The sequence below is a fragment of the Drosophila busckii genome, chromosome 3L (assembly GCF_011750605.1).
Source record: "Drosophila busckii strain San Diego stock center, stock number 13000-0081.31 chromosome 3L, ASM1175060v1, whole genome shotgun sequence".
In the NCBI taxonomy this organism is placed as follows: Eukaryota; Metazoa; Arthropoda; class Insecta; order Diptera; family Drosophilidae; genus Drosophila; species Drosophila busckii.
In genome coordinates, this window is record NC_046606.1 from 6,091,225 (window position 1) to 6,104,363 (window position 13,139).

Below are 13,139 nucleotides of genomic sequence, written 5' to 3' on the forward strand. Positions count from 1 at the left end.
TTTTCAACATTTTGGCAACAAATGTGATGTACCCCCTTGCAATAATTTTAAAAATGCGAAAAATTTTAAAAGTTGTTAAATGCAAAATGTAATGATGCAACTTTGTTTTTATCATCAACGCGAGCTTAAAAGCGTAAGACATTTAAAAATCGATTGATTTTTGGCCAAGTTATGGCTTAAAGTCTAATGCTGCAGACTTGAGTTTTGCTTAGTTTTTAAAACAAGTAAAGTCTATACATAGCATCAAGTTTAGCTCGAAGCTTTTTTCAACGATCTGGCAGCTCGAATTAATAGCCAGTGCTGCTAGCTGTTAAGCTTACGATCATTTATTATACAGCTGGTAGCGCTTTTCGAATGGTTCAGTTCAAATGAGCTTGCATTTAAATTTGGCTTTAAACAATAAATGAATTTAGTTAATTGAACAAAAATGTATAAAATGTTTTTATTAATCCACTATTTTTTAGTTATATTTGAGGAATTCTGTCTGATGACACGTGCGAAAGGTTTTAAGTAGTCTGAATTTCTGTACTACAAGAAATCCAGAAATATATTTTAGTTGATTTTATGCTCAAAGTATATCAATAAATTTAAGCGGCAGTTGGCTCAGCAGACTAGAGAGCCATAGCATTGCAGGCCAGAAAGCTTGCTAATATTTTGAATTTGCTTTCCATTTCAAAATTTAAATAAAATATTAAAGCTATTAATATAAATTAGCTTATAGTAATTAAACTATTTTTGTTAGAGTCCATTTAGCAGCTTGGTAAGGCGGAAAACATTTGAAAAAATTTGCGTAACACTTCCTAAGCTTAAAGAAGAACTAAAAAGAAACGTTGGGCCTGCACTTAAATTAGGAAGTAGCGCTAGAAAAATAATTAAGTTGTTGCCTGTAGAGTTCAAGTTTTTTGATATATTATGACAGCAATTGTTGTTATATAAGTAAACTCATCAATCAAAGCAACTGTTGACAATTTGGCTGACGGGGCGTTTAACAGCTTAAGCGCTGCTGAGTTTACAACAGCTAAACGTCTGTAATTTGCAAATTAGCCAAACTCATTGTGGCTTTTATTTTCTTGTTGCTGCTGCTGTTGTTGCTACTGCTGCTGCTGAGCAGTCAAGTGGCAGATGAGCACGATGGGGCATTGGTTGGCGGAAAACTTTTGCATACACACATTTCGCCAAACTGCAGTGAAATGGCGCTGATTGATGACGCTGCAATAAAATAAAACGCCAGCCAGCGATGCGGTAATAAATGTCTAATGGCCATAAATAAATATATAATGCTGTGCGTAATGTGCTTAAGAGTTGAACGCAGTGCGTGAAAATGAAAATCGCTGGCGTCTTGGCGCGCTGATTGCCCACGAAAGTGTGAAGTGTAAAATTTTGCGTTGTGGCAATTAAAAGGCGAGCAAAGCCTTAAGCCTTGATTGATGCCCCCCCACAATGATAAAGAAGAAATAATAATAAAGTGCACAACAGCGCAACGACAATGGCCATTAATAGAGCAATAGCCAGCGAGCAGTTAGGGACGAAGAAAAGCAGCAAAGCCAAGCTGTAGATGTTAACAATGTTGTTTATGGTCATTGCCGAGGGCAAGAAACAAAACGAAAGTGAAGCTCAAGCTCAAAATTGATTTATGCAGTCAAACTACGTTGGGCGGTGTTAGAGTCATCAATTGGGCGTGCCGACAAAGCTGCGCTATACAGTAGCTAAGCGGACGGACAGCGCATAACTCAAATGTAAATCGATGCTTCCTGACCCAGTCGAGACTGGCATAGTGCCAAACAAGTGTATACAAATGACTTAAGGCACGAACTTTTGACTTTAATGAGGCGCGAACTAAGTAGCTTCCGTCTGAAATTGAATTCGCAGCCAACTAACGGTTCACTGAACTGTACCGCACACAAACACAAAAGAAAAGCTATTAAACAATTGGCAATTTTTAATGCAGACACGTCGCAGCGCTAAATTGCAAGCAACCAACAGTACAAGAATCAACGGCAGCAACCACAACAGCAGCAGCAGCAACAGAGGCAGCAGTGGCAGCGGCAGCGGCATCACGACCAGCTATAGACAGTTGTGCTTGCCGCCTCAGCAATCAGTTTGCGGCGAGTATTGAAAGCGTTAAGACGTGCAGCAAGCACTCATCGCATGTCTGAGTGTGTGTGCTCTACTCTTTAAATAGATTGCACTTGGTAGCTGCAATTTAAGGCGCGCGTGAAATCTGTGAAAATTTCAATAAAAGCACAAAAAAGAAGAAGAATTCTGTGCGTGTGTGTGGCGCAGACGTAAAAAGTGAAAATTGGCGTGGAGACAGGAAATAAGCGGGACAGTAAAAGAAAAAGAAGCATAGCTAAGCAGCTATTAAGCGAGGTGATTTCTTGATTTAATCCGTAAGCAACCTCTTTCAATAAATTAATCAGACGCTCCAAAAAAAGCAGTAACAAAAACAAAAACCGAAAATCGAAAATGCCAAATATGTGAAATGGAAACAACTTTCTAAAAGCAATAATAAACACAACAACAACACAAAGAGAGACGAACGCACGTTAAAAAATTTGAATTCTTTTTATTCTTTACGCCTGAGGAAATTGTGTCAGCTTGTTAAGCTGTCGTTGTCGTTGTCGCTATCGCTGTGTGCGTGCGACGACTGATTGTTGTTATTGATTGTGCTTACAAGTTCGTTGTCTAAGTCTTTTGTTTAGGGCCGGCATCGTTTAACACGCTTTGGCACCCAATGATTAATCAATGCCTCATAGCTTACATTGACAGTCGAGAACTAGTCAAGCTCGACTGCTGCTCAGCCAACAGCTTCAATGCGCTTACTAGGTTAGTCGGTTAACACTTGTTGTAGCTGTTGTTGTTGTTGTTGTGGTTGCAGCGGCTGACTGCTTATAGGATTCTCGGCGACTTTCTTGCTCGCCTGCTGTTTCTCTTATTGCAGCGCATTTAAAAATTACTCATTTTACTTTGCTGTTGGTGCTTGTGCTTTTTTTCGACTGGCCTTGTTTCGTTGCGGCCAAACGCACGCAAATTATAAACTAATTAACGTTGCCAAAGAATTTGCAGTGAAAACTGCATGCAACTAATTTACTTCAAAATATGCACACAGGGCGCACAAATTGTCATGTGGGAATCAAGCGAAGCGCCGCTTTATTAGCATTTGCATTTGATTAATGCCAAACTGCGCGCTTTCCCAGGCGCCCACAAAACCAGAAGCGGCAGCCCGCAGCAGCAGCAGCAGCCTCTAGGTCTCACACACTGCACACAGGTGTGCAAAATAAATTAAAGACATTAGACAGGCAAAATGGCAATAGCCTGGCTGCGCATCATTTTCGTTCAATTACTCGTTTGAATCTCAGCTCGCAAATCTGCGCTTATGGGCTGAAGCTGCAGCTGCAACTGCAACAGCAGCCAACCCACACTTGAAGATGTGCCAAAAGTTTATATATATATTTACTTTTCTTATTGTTGCCGTTGCCTTGCGACTTGTTTGGCAAACTCCTGCGCCAGCCTTTGCAAACTGCAAAACTGTCAAGCAGCATCGTTTTCACTTTTCAATGGCGCAAAGGTCAGCGCGTCTGCAATCGCAAAGGAGTTGCATGGTGGGGTGTGTAGTTAGCATTTGAATTTGTCAGCATTGCCAGTGACAAAGGCACTTTCTCAATGCCAATGCCAATGCCAATGCCCATTGTATTTGCATAGTGTGGGAGAAAAGCAAAGACCTGGCAGACAAGGGCAGGAAATCGAGCAGGCCACAGTAGCTCGGCGAGTTCAACGAAATTTCCTTATGGCTTAAAGTGAATGTCTGTGTTACAATTGACTTATTGTGGTTTATGGTTTTTCTTGTTTTTACTACAAACTTTAATGCGCCGCTGCGCAATGTTATCAATCAGCTTTACACACTTTGCCAGTTTTATGATGGCCAGTCAAACATGCAAAGACAGCGACACTTGTGTGCGGTTTGATGCTTCACGCCTTGTTGGGCAGGCAGTCAGTCCGTCCGTCCATCAGTCAGTCCGTTTGGTTACCTAAAAGCTGCTGTAATAGCCACTGGCTGTGTGGACTTGATCATGTTTATGTTTATGACTTTGGCACTGACACCACACACAGAGCAACTTGAAATTATTTGTATTTCGTGTTTTTGTTTTATTTTTATAACAATTGCTAATGCGCATGTTAATTACTTTTACTTTCCAACGTAAATTGCAGTTGAATGAAAGCAAAAGTTTGTGGCCTAAGTCTTTCGTTTTAGAATACAGCGCGAGCGAGCGCGCGCGTCGTTGAAAGCGTGTGAGACTAAATTATGCTGTTGTCTTTCATTTCTGGATTTATAATTTCGTTTTTTATTTCTTTTAATAACTGCAATCTAAACGCCCAACTTTCGTTTGCTTCACCATTAGCAGCAACGAAAATGAAAGCTGGCAGCGCTTTTGGCTGCCTTTTCTGGGCGTTGCTCTATTGTGTGCTGTATTTGGATTTGGTCAATGCCAGCGAGGATGAGCTAATGGACTTTGACTTTATGGCCGCCAAGGCTAACGAGGCGCCAGCGCAGAGAGACGACTGGGCGCTGGACAGCGACGAGCAGCAGCAGTCAGAGCAGAAGCTGCAGCACAACATGCTGGACTTTAGTGTGGACTTGGATGAGCCTGAGCCGGCAAAGCAGCTGCCGCCATTTGATTGGCGTGAGCGTATCCTACGCTCAGCTCTGGCCAAGGCGTTCAGAGATAGCGACGTGCGTCAGAAATTTGTGGAAGTCATGCCCATACTGCGTGTGCTGTCCTCGCAGCAGCGTCTGGCGCTGTCTGCGCTGATCTCAGCACAAATGAATGCGCGTCAGGGACAGGAGCTGAAGCTGCAGCAGGTGAGTTGCCTTGCTGACATATAAACAGAGCTTACTTTACTTTGTTGGCAACAGGTGCGCATGATGTTTGGCGATGACAAGAAGCTGCTGCTGCCCATTGTCTATGATCTGGCCAATTTGGTTAAGAACTCGGCGCGCAAGTATATACGCCTGGAAGACTTGACTGTGGCTGCGCTGCAAAAGCGCCAAGATGACTTGACGGCAGAGGAGAGCGTGCAGGACGACAGCGTGGGCACCATTGATGTCAGCGGCAAGTCGCCGGTGCAGCAGCCAGCGGAGCTGGAAGATTTCTTCGATGAAATGCAGGCAGAGCTGCTAGATCCACAAATGATTAATGAGGCGCTGCAGCTGGCCACGCCCACTGCTACAAGCAGCAAGCGCAAGCGTCGTGCTGCCAACGAATTTGTGCACAAGCTGCCGCGCTCAGTGCCGCTGTCGGTAACAGAACAGCAGCTCCTTGGGGGCGTGGCTGGTCGCACCATCAAGCTGAACACCACTGCCTTTCAGCAGCCCAACGACACGCCCATGACTACAGTGGGGCCCGGCGCAACACAAAGCTATGAGCAGATTGAAGATTTGGCCTTTGCTGGTCTTAATGGCACTGAGCTGCCCCTCGCGAACGCAGACGAACGTGTAGCCGAGTCTGGCAGCGGTGAGGAGCCATTGCCAAGCCCTGAGGAACTCATTGCTGGTCCACGTTATCGCCTCAACAACAATCAGAATCATCATCAGCGCTTGAGTGCCAAGATGCCGCCCATTAAGCGCAAGCGCACGCAGAGTGGCGGCTATGGGCGTGGCAGGCCCAAGCCTGCAGCCAGCTCGCACAATCCTGTGGTGACCACACACAAGAAGTGTGAACGCTTCACCAACAACATGTGCATACGCACCGATGACTATCCGCTGTAAGCTACAAGTTCTTACCCATTCCAACCCAGCACCCGCCTTACTTAGTTTTTAGTTGAATGCGTAGTGTAAGCAAAGCTTAAATAAAAATGTAATTTAATATAATACACCTGCCTAGTCCTATATTGCACCTGGTGATTGCAACTAACACAGAGACACACTCACACTACTACACTACACACTTTTTTACACAGCGAACAGATCATGGGCAGCATACGTCGCCATAAGAACGCCATGAGCGCTTTGCTGGCCGAATTCTACGACAGGCCCAACAACAACTTGGAGTTTGGCGAAGACTTTGATGACTATGCGCTCAACAAGAAGCGGTAAGCATAGGTCTAACAGCCAACAACTGCTTTGTAACTTTCTTTATTGTTTTGCAGTCGCGAGGACGAGGGCAGCGCCGGCGGCATGTGCCAAAGCGTTGTGCGCTATGCACGCCCACAAAAAGCCAAGGCCGCCTCTGGTGAATGGAAGTTTATAGTCAACACTGGGCAGCACACACAGACATTGCGTCTCGAGAAATGCAGGTGAGCTCCCAAGAGTTGTTTGCTTAACTAGCAATCAATTGGAGTTGTTGACTTTTGACCAAGCAACGTTTAAATTGTTTGCCATTGCTAGTTAACTCAGTTTGCAAGTAGCGCTGCCAATAGTTTTATGTTTGAGTAAATAACACAAAAGAAATTTGTGAATTAGCTAGCGAAATTATTAGAAATTTAAAGTTTTAAATTGGAGTAGAAATTGCATGCTAAATTTAAAATATTTGCATATTGAAACAAAAGCAAATTAAATAAATCAACAGTGTTGCTAACTCTCTCGCTGTGATTTATAAATAAACTACTTTAGAGATTAGTGTCAAGTGCAAATTTAACATATTTAAATTTAATTGTTAATTTAAATTTAAGTGTTAATTTAAATTGGCTAAACAAAGCAACAAAAGTGTTGCTCATTTTCTTAGCTCTTCAATTGATTTGGGCTGCGTGGGTGTCAGCAGCTCTCACTCTCGGCAGCGCTTGCTGTGCTAAGCATCGTTGGAAGCGAAGCTGTGAAGTGAGTAAGAGCGCGTTGCTTAGAGAGCGCGTCAGCTTTATATAGGCGACTACTTAGTGGGAGGCGAGCTCAGTAGCCAAACAGCGCCCAAGTTGTAAGCATGCCAGCATTATTAATTTAAAGCAGCGGTAGAGCTGCCAGTGCTCAGTGATTGCTTCCAGTGTTTGTTGTAATGGTTTATGTGGATTTAAATTGTTAGCAGCCTGTCTGACATTTATTAACTTTATTAATTTGTTTTCCAGCAATGCCGGCGAGAGTTGCTCGTACTTGGCGCAGTCGTATCGCTCGCACTGCTCGCAGGTCTACAACTATCATCGCCTGCTCAGCTGGGACAAGATACGCGGCTTGCATGTGGACATATTCAAGGTGCCCACCTGCTGCTCTTGCCAGGTGGATGGCTATCGCCAGCAGTTTCCGCCGCTCTCGTCCATACAGTCCAAGGACTACACGCCCGCCAATTACAAGCTGCCCGACAATGGCAATGCCAATGGCTATAGCACCATCAATGATGAGGATTTGGACTACAACGATGAGAGCGACGAGGATGACTTGGGGCTGAGCTATGCGCCCTACAGCAATCGCGATACCAACGAGCTCAGCTATCTGGGCAGCAAGAAAGTGCGCGCCAAGCTGCCAGCGCCATCCAGCGTGGGACCCTATCTCAGTCCACCCGATGATGAGGATGCCTTTGGCAGCAGCAGCAGCTACAAGCCGCACAAGAGCAGCGTAGGCAGCGGCGCCAATAAGAAGTACTACAATCAGCTTAGCCGCCGGCGGCCGCAGCACAATGAGCCACGCGTCGACTTGGACATGGATTTGTCACCGAGCGAAACGCAGGCGGAACAAGAGGTAAACGTATTTGGACAGCCGCTTGCTGGGGAACAGCAGCGCGTGCCTCTCAAGCGCAAGCGTATTTATACATCCACCCACACCCAAACAGCCGCCAATTCACCAGCAGCAGCAGCAACATTATCTGGAGCAGCAGCGCCAGGTCGACTACGCATACCCATTGCAATATCACAACCACAGACCACAGCAGCAACCAGCAGCAGCAGCAGCAGCAGTAGCTTACCAGCAAGAACAGGAGCCGCTGCTGCAGTCGGCGTCGGTCTCAGTGTTGCCACCAATGCCCACGAAGCGTCTGTTGCATCCGCAGCAGCTGCAGCACCTAACGCTGCAATCGGTCAGCGCTACTACGCCGGCGGCGGCGGCGGCAGCAAATCGCGTCCACGCTTCTATGCACCAGCTGCGACGTCGACCGCTGCCAGCCATGCCGCAGGCAGCGCAGCGACGCCACTACCGACCGCATATTACAAGCAGCAGCAGCAGCAGCAACAGCAGAGTCCACAGTCTCAGTCGACATCACTACCACAACCGTCATATGTAAATTCCATTTACGACAGCAACAGCAACAACAACAGCTCGGGCAACAGACGCATCAACTATAGCTATCATCCCATTATAGACTTCTTTGAGCAAAAGCCCAGCAAGCAGTCCAACTATGATGCAGCGCAGTCTGAATCGCGCTTGGTGGAAAAACGCATCATAGCGCCCACTGTGGCTGCTGCTGCTTCGGCTGCTGCTCATCCTACGCCGCATGAGCGTCGCATTGGCTTTGGTGCTGGTGCTGGCCGTTATGGTTATGGCTTTGCCAGTGATAATGCTTGGCAGCCGCTGGTTGTGGACTCCTAGTATATAAGGCGCATGTAATCCTACCCATCTCACTCACACACACAGACACTCACACACTCTCTGCTGTATTAACAGCGACAGTTGCTGTCGTTCTACTCATGCTTTAGTTTGTAGTCTTGCCGCCCCGTTATTGCCGTACAGAATACTCTCAAGCTATAATCCTATAATTGTCTAGTTGAACTAAAACCCAATATTAATGTTTAACAGCCCCTTAAATTTAATAACTTATTTATTTATTTATTTGTAGTGTGTAGCAAAAAGTGAAGCGAACTGATTTATGGTTTGTTTTGTTGGTCGAAACGTTTTGTAGTAATAAATATAATTTATTAAAAAGAAAAATTACTATATATACACATATACATACATATATATTTGGTTTATCTTTGCTTTGCAGCTTTTAGGCGTCAGTTGAATTCAACGCACATGAGTATGCAGCAAATTTGAAACTAGTTTTTACTTTTTTTTTGCAACAAAACAAAAAAATTAATTGTATAACTTTTTTTGCTTGCTTTTTTTTTCTTGTTTTAGTTCTTTGGCTACGTCAATGGCGCACCTTTTGAATGTTTCGCAACATTCTAAATTTTAGCATTTAATTGCAAAAAGCTTTTTAAATCAATCTGCATTTATTAATATTTATTTGTCTTATTTTATGTTTGGCTTGCGGGCTTTCTCTTACATTTTTTAAGTTCAAGTTGAGGGTCAAGCGTAGACCTACTAATGAGATGCAAAAAGCAAAACAAAAACAACAGCACAGACTATTGAAATTATTTTAATTTCAAACTAGTTTCGGCGCCGTACAGCGCTGAAAGTTGAAATGTGCCAAACGCGAGCTGCAGCAATATGCAAAGTGGGTTTCTAAAGCGAAACGGGCAACATCAGCTGCAGCACGCACACACACACACACACACACACAGATAGACATAGACACAGAGATTGCTTGCAACACGCAAGTGGCAAGCAGCAAGCAACAGTCTTTGACCGGTTATAACATTGAGTGGCTGCAACGTCACTGGGGTAAATGCAACGCCAGTTTCGCTTTCATTGCAGCGAACGCACGAACAAACTGCAAGACGATGACGAGGCAGGCAGCAGGCACAAACTGGAAAATTGGAAAAACGCCGAGGAAATTTTATAAAGCCAATAGCAATGCCACGGCCACAAAGCAGTTGCAGTCCAGCCGTTGATGTCGTCAGAGTTGAAAGCCCCAAACAGCGCGCGAAAGTGAAAAGCAATCGTTGGCCTTGAAAGTGAGAGTGAAAAGCGTTTACCAATGGCCACTTACAAGCTGCTGCTAAGTCTAGCACTGCTGCAGCTCACTCTGGGCATCAGAGTTGAGAACGAACCGACGACTGCCGCCAACAGCAGCAACAGCTACAGAATCTCCAGGCCTGAGCCCAAGCAGCCAATTAAACGTGTGCCGCCGCATCTGCAGGATGTGCGTCCTGGCTATGTGGATGACGATGCAGGCGATGTCATACGCATTATAGAGCCACCGCCGCACTTTCAGCAGCTCAAGCGTCAGCGCCAACGACAACAAAGCGGCGCACCTCAAATGGCTGTGGTCTGGGAGCAGCCGCGCAAGCTGAGCATCAATCGCCCATCGCAGTCGCAGCCCACGCCCACTGCAGCAGCAGCACAACGCGTTAAGCGTCCTGCAACTGGAGCTGGCGACTTGCTAACACAAGAAGCGCAGCTTAATCCACACATCACCAACAGTTTGCAGCTGCCTGTGGAAATTCTCGCCTCGGTGCGCAAGACTGAACGCCTGCTGCAGCGTCAACGTCAGCAACTGCCGCTGGTGCGTCAGCGGCACATACAGCGTCAAACGCATACGCTGATAGCTCAAAAGTCCTTGGAGCAGCAGCGCTACCAGCGCATGCAGCAGCAGCGACTGCGCGCCTTGTTGAGTCAGGAGCACAAACGCAGCAAGCGCGTCAAGCGTGAGTTACGTTCGGACTACGGCGTGGCAGAGGGACTGAAGCTAGTGGCGCACCTGGGTGAGCTGCTGCAGAATGCAACGCGCCTGCTGCCCGATGAGCAGGCACCAACAACAACTGAGACAACAACAACAACAACTCAGGCAACAAAGTGCGACAGGCGCAGACGCTGTGCGTCGCAAAAGACAACGCCAAAGAGGCGGGGACGTTACTTCCGGCATGAAGCAACCACAGCAGCAGCAGCAACAAATTTGTCTACGACAACAACTTCCGCAACACCATTGGCCAGTCGTCTGGTAAATTCACGTAAATCACCAAATTCAAATACAAATAACCGCAATCAGCTGACGCTGGCTCAGCTGCCCTCCTACCGCAGCGATGACGCTATACTCTATGCGGATGTTATGTCGAATATACGTAATTTGTGGCAGGAGCATGTCTCGAGTGCATCACAGTTCAATGGCCAGCAGCAGCCGGTGCAGCACAACGATACAACAGACTATCGAGCTTTGCATGTTTATTTGCATGAGCTGGATGAAATTTCCAAAAAGTTGCCCACTGTAGCGCCCATCATTAAACTGAATCAAGAGGAATTTATGCGTGCCACGCCCACATCTAGCTGGTATTTGATTAACAATGAAGGCGAAATCTACGAAACACAGAACACGCCCAAGACGCAGTTGTTCCATCGCTTTCCTGACATTAACGCCTCTGCTTCGACGCAAGACTTGAACTGAAGCGCTTGCTGTGCATTATTTATTTTTAGTTTTAAGTCTCTGACTCAAAAGTTGTTGTTGAAAATAAAAGCAAAACTAGCAGCTAATTAAATTTGTAGCGCTGCCTTTGCCTTTTCGGGCAGCCAAGCGTTTAATGTGGCTAATTACAGCGCCCAAGAGAGCCAAAGGTTCTTGGTTAAAGGCAGCAATTTAGATAAGCAAACTGGCAATTAGCCGCAGACAAGCGGACAGACAGACAGACGCCCATTCGCTGACTAAACGTGCGAAACGCATTGTCTTGAACCCTGACCCCGCACAACATCAAAAGCTGCTGCTGTTGCTGCTGGGAAAACTATTCGCTCTTGAACATGGCCGTTAAGCTGTCAACAATTAGCAGCAGCGAGAACACCAGCTGACCTCATTACCCACTGTATTAAGCATCATAAAATAGTGTAGCTAATTTCAATTTCACTTGTAGCGTAATTTTCCTTATAACTGCCAGCTCGCTATTACTCTTTTTATAGTCAAATAGTAGTCACTCAGTCTGGAATTTCTGCTGCTGCCCAAAGTAGAATCTAATATGTTTGCTTTCTATTTTGCTCTTTAGCCAAATGCAAATCATTTTTTAATTAAAATTCTGGCATTTGACTGAGATTATATATATAACTTGGCTCATTTCGTTTTGTTTCTTCTTTTATGTGCACAAGTTCCTCTTGCGCTTGTTGGGGACTGTTACATTTTGGTCGCCAGAGCTCTCAATTCCACATTCGTTTTAAGCTATTTCTTTAAGTATAGTTTTATGTTTATTGTTTTAGAATGTTGTTTAGCCACTTTGACTTAAGAATCTCCACACACACATAGAGAGCTAAAAATAAAGGAAAAAACTTGTTAATTTATGGCAAACTTGTTGTTACCATAAATTCGTTTAGTTTGCGCGTCGAACGCACCAAATCTGGTTATGTAATCCCGAAAAAGTCCCGCAGGGTGCTTGAACTCTAAGCGCAGCCGGAGCAGCAACAGCTTACACATGTAATTTGATTTTTAAAACAAATAGTTAAGCGTGTGTATTGAAGCCATTGCGACATTGACCCCACTGTGCGAGTGAGCGAGTGTGCGATTGTGCGAGCGAGAGAGCAATTGCTGCAAAGCATTGTAATTAGTAATCGGTCATGCAAGAAATAGAAGCTACAAGGCATTGAGCAGCAGCAGCAAATGCTTGGAGCAACGCTTCATTGACAAACTGTCGAGTGGGTGGATGGATGGCTGGCTAGCTGGCTGGGTTGATGGTGCAGTGGGTTAGCATTGTTAAAGTTAACTACACGCAGTCGTCCAATTGGGCTGGGACGGGGGGGAGCTGCAAACTTTTAGTTGTAGGCAAATTTTAGACAATTGCTTTGTTGCAAGAATCGCGCTGGCGATTATATAAGCGTGCCACAGAGCTTGCAGCGTCATTCAGTTGTAAGCACTTCAACTACAAACAAATTAAACAAAGTTGCAAACGTTAAACAAACAAAATGCTGAGCCTACGTATCGTTTGTTTGCTTCTGAGCTGCGCTCTGCTGTGCGCTGAAGCGGCGCCACGTCCACAAGAGGAGCCCAGCGCTGATCTGGAGGCAGGAGTTGAAGCTGAAGAGAAGGATCTGCAAGGCGCTGCATCCCTTGGCTATGGCTACTATACTTCTCCCTACTACAGCTACTACGGACACGGACATGGTCATGGCGGCTACTGGCCGCACTACAGCGGCAGTTACTACGGACTGGGTGAGTTTGGTTAGTAGCAGTTCAGCCTTTGCGCCAGCTGCAGACTTATAGCTAAATCAATTGCAGGCTATCCCTATTATGGTGGCTACTACGGTCTGCACTCGCATCATGGACACTATGGGCATTATTTCTAAGACTCCTAACCGCACGCTAGCTACAATTCACTCATCACGTATACTTGCATCCAAAATGGCAACAAAAACTACAAAAAAAAAAGTG

The 13,139-nt window shown here is 45.5% G+C and overlaps 3 protein-coding genes across 3 annotated transcripts; all 3 read left to right on the forward strand.

The window, feature by feature from the left end:
• Positions 1–4,411: 4,411 nt before the first annotated feature.
• Positions 4,412–8,710, forward strand: LOC108598706 (neurotrophin 1). Its single transcript, XM_017985431.1, has 5 exons — positions 4,412–4,861; positions 4,916–5,763; positions 5,959–6,090; positions 6,148–6,294; positions 7,057–8,710. Exons 1-5 carry the CDS (start codon positions 4,412–4,414, stop codon positions 8,504–8,506), a joined length of 3,027 nt encoding a protein of 1,008 aa, XP_017840920.1. The 3' UTR covers positions 8,507–8,710.
• Positions 8,711–9,776: 1,066 nt separating this feature from the next.
• Positions 9,777–11,180, forward strand: LOC108597998. The gene has a single exon (XM_017984614.1). It carries the CDS (start codon positions 9,777–9,779, stop codon positions 11,178–11,180), a length of 1,404 nt encoding a protein of 467 aa, XP_017840103.1.
• Positions 11,181–12,673: 1,493 nt separating this feature from the next.
• LOC108597997 (pupal cuticle protein Edg-91) lies at positions 12,674–13,139 on the forward strand. The gene is made up of 2 exons (XM_017984612.1): positions 12,674–12,920; positions 12,987–13,139. The coding sequence occupies exons 1-2, from the start codon at positions 12,674–12,676 to the stop codon at positions 13,052–13,054; spliced, it is 315 nt and encodes a 104-aa protein (XP_017840101.1). The 3' UTR covers positions 13,055–13,139.

Coding starts and splice junctions, on each gene's coding strand:
- LOC108598706 (XM_017985431.1), top strand. CDS start 4,412: ATGAAAGCTGGCAGCGCTTTTGGCTGCCTTTTCTGGGCGTTGCTCTAT. Junction 4,862..4,915: donor AGGAGCTGAAGCTGCAGCAG/GTGAGTTGCCTT, acceptor TGTTGGCAACAG/GTGCGCATGATGTTTGGCGA. Junction 6,295..7,056: donor TTGCGTCTCGAGAAATGCAG/GTGAGCTCCCAA, acceptor TTTGTTTTCCAG/CAATGCCGGCGAGAGTTGCT.
- LOC108597998 (XM_017984614.1), top strand. CDS start 9,777: ATGGCCACTTACAAGCTGCTGCTAAGTCTAGCACTGCTGCAGCTCACT.
- LOC108597997 (XM_017984612.1), top strand. CDS start 12,674: ATGCTGAGCCTACGTATCGTTTGTTTGCTTCTGAGCTGCGCTCTGCTG. Junction 12,921..12,986: donor CGGCAGTTACTACGGACTGG/GTGAGTTTGGTT, acceptor AATCAATTGCAG/GCTATCCCTATTATGGTGGC.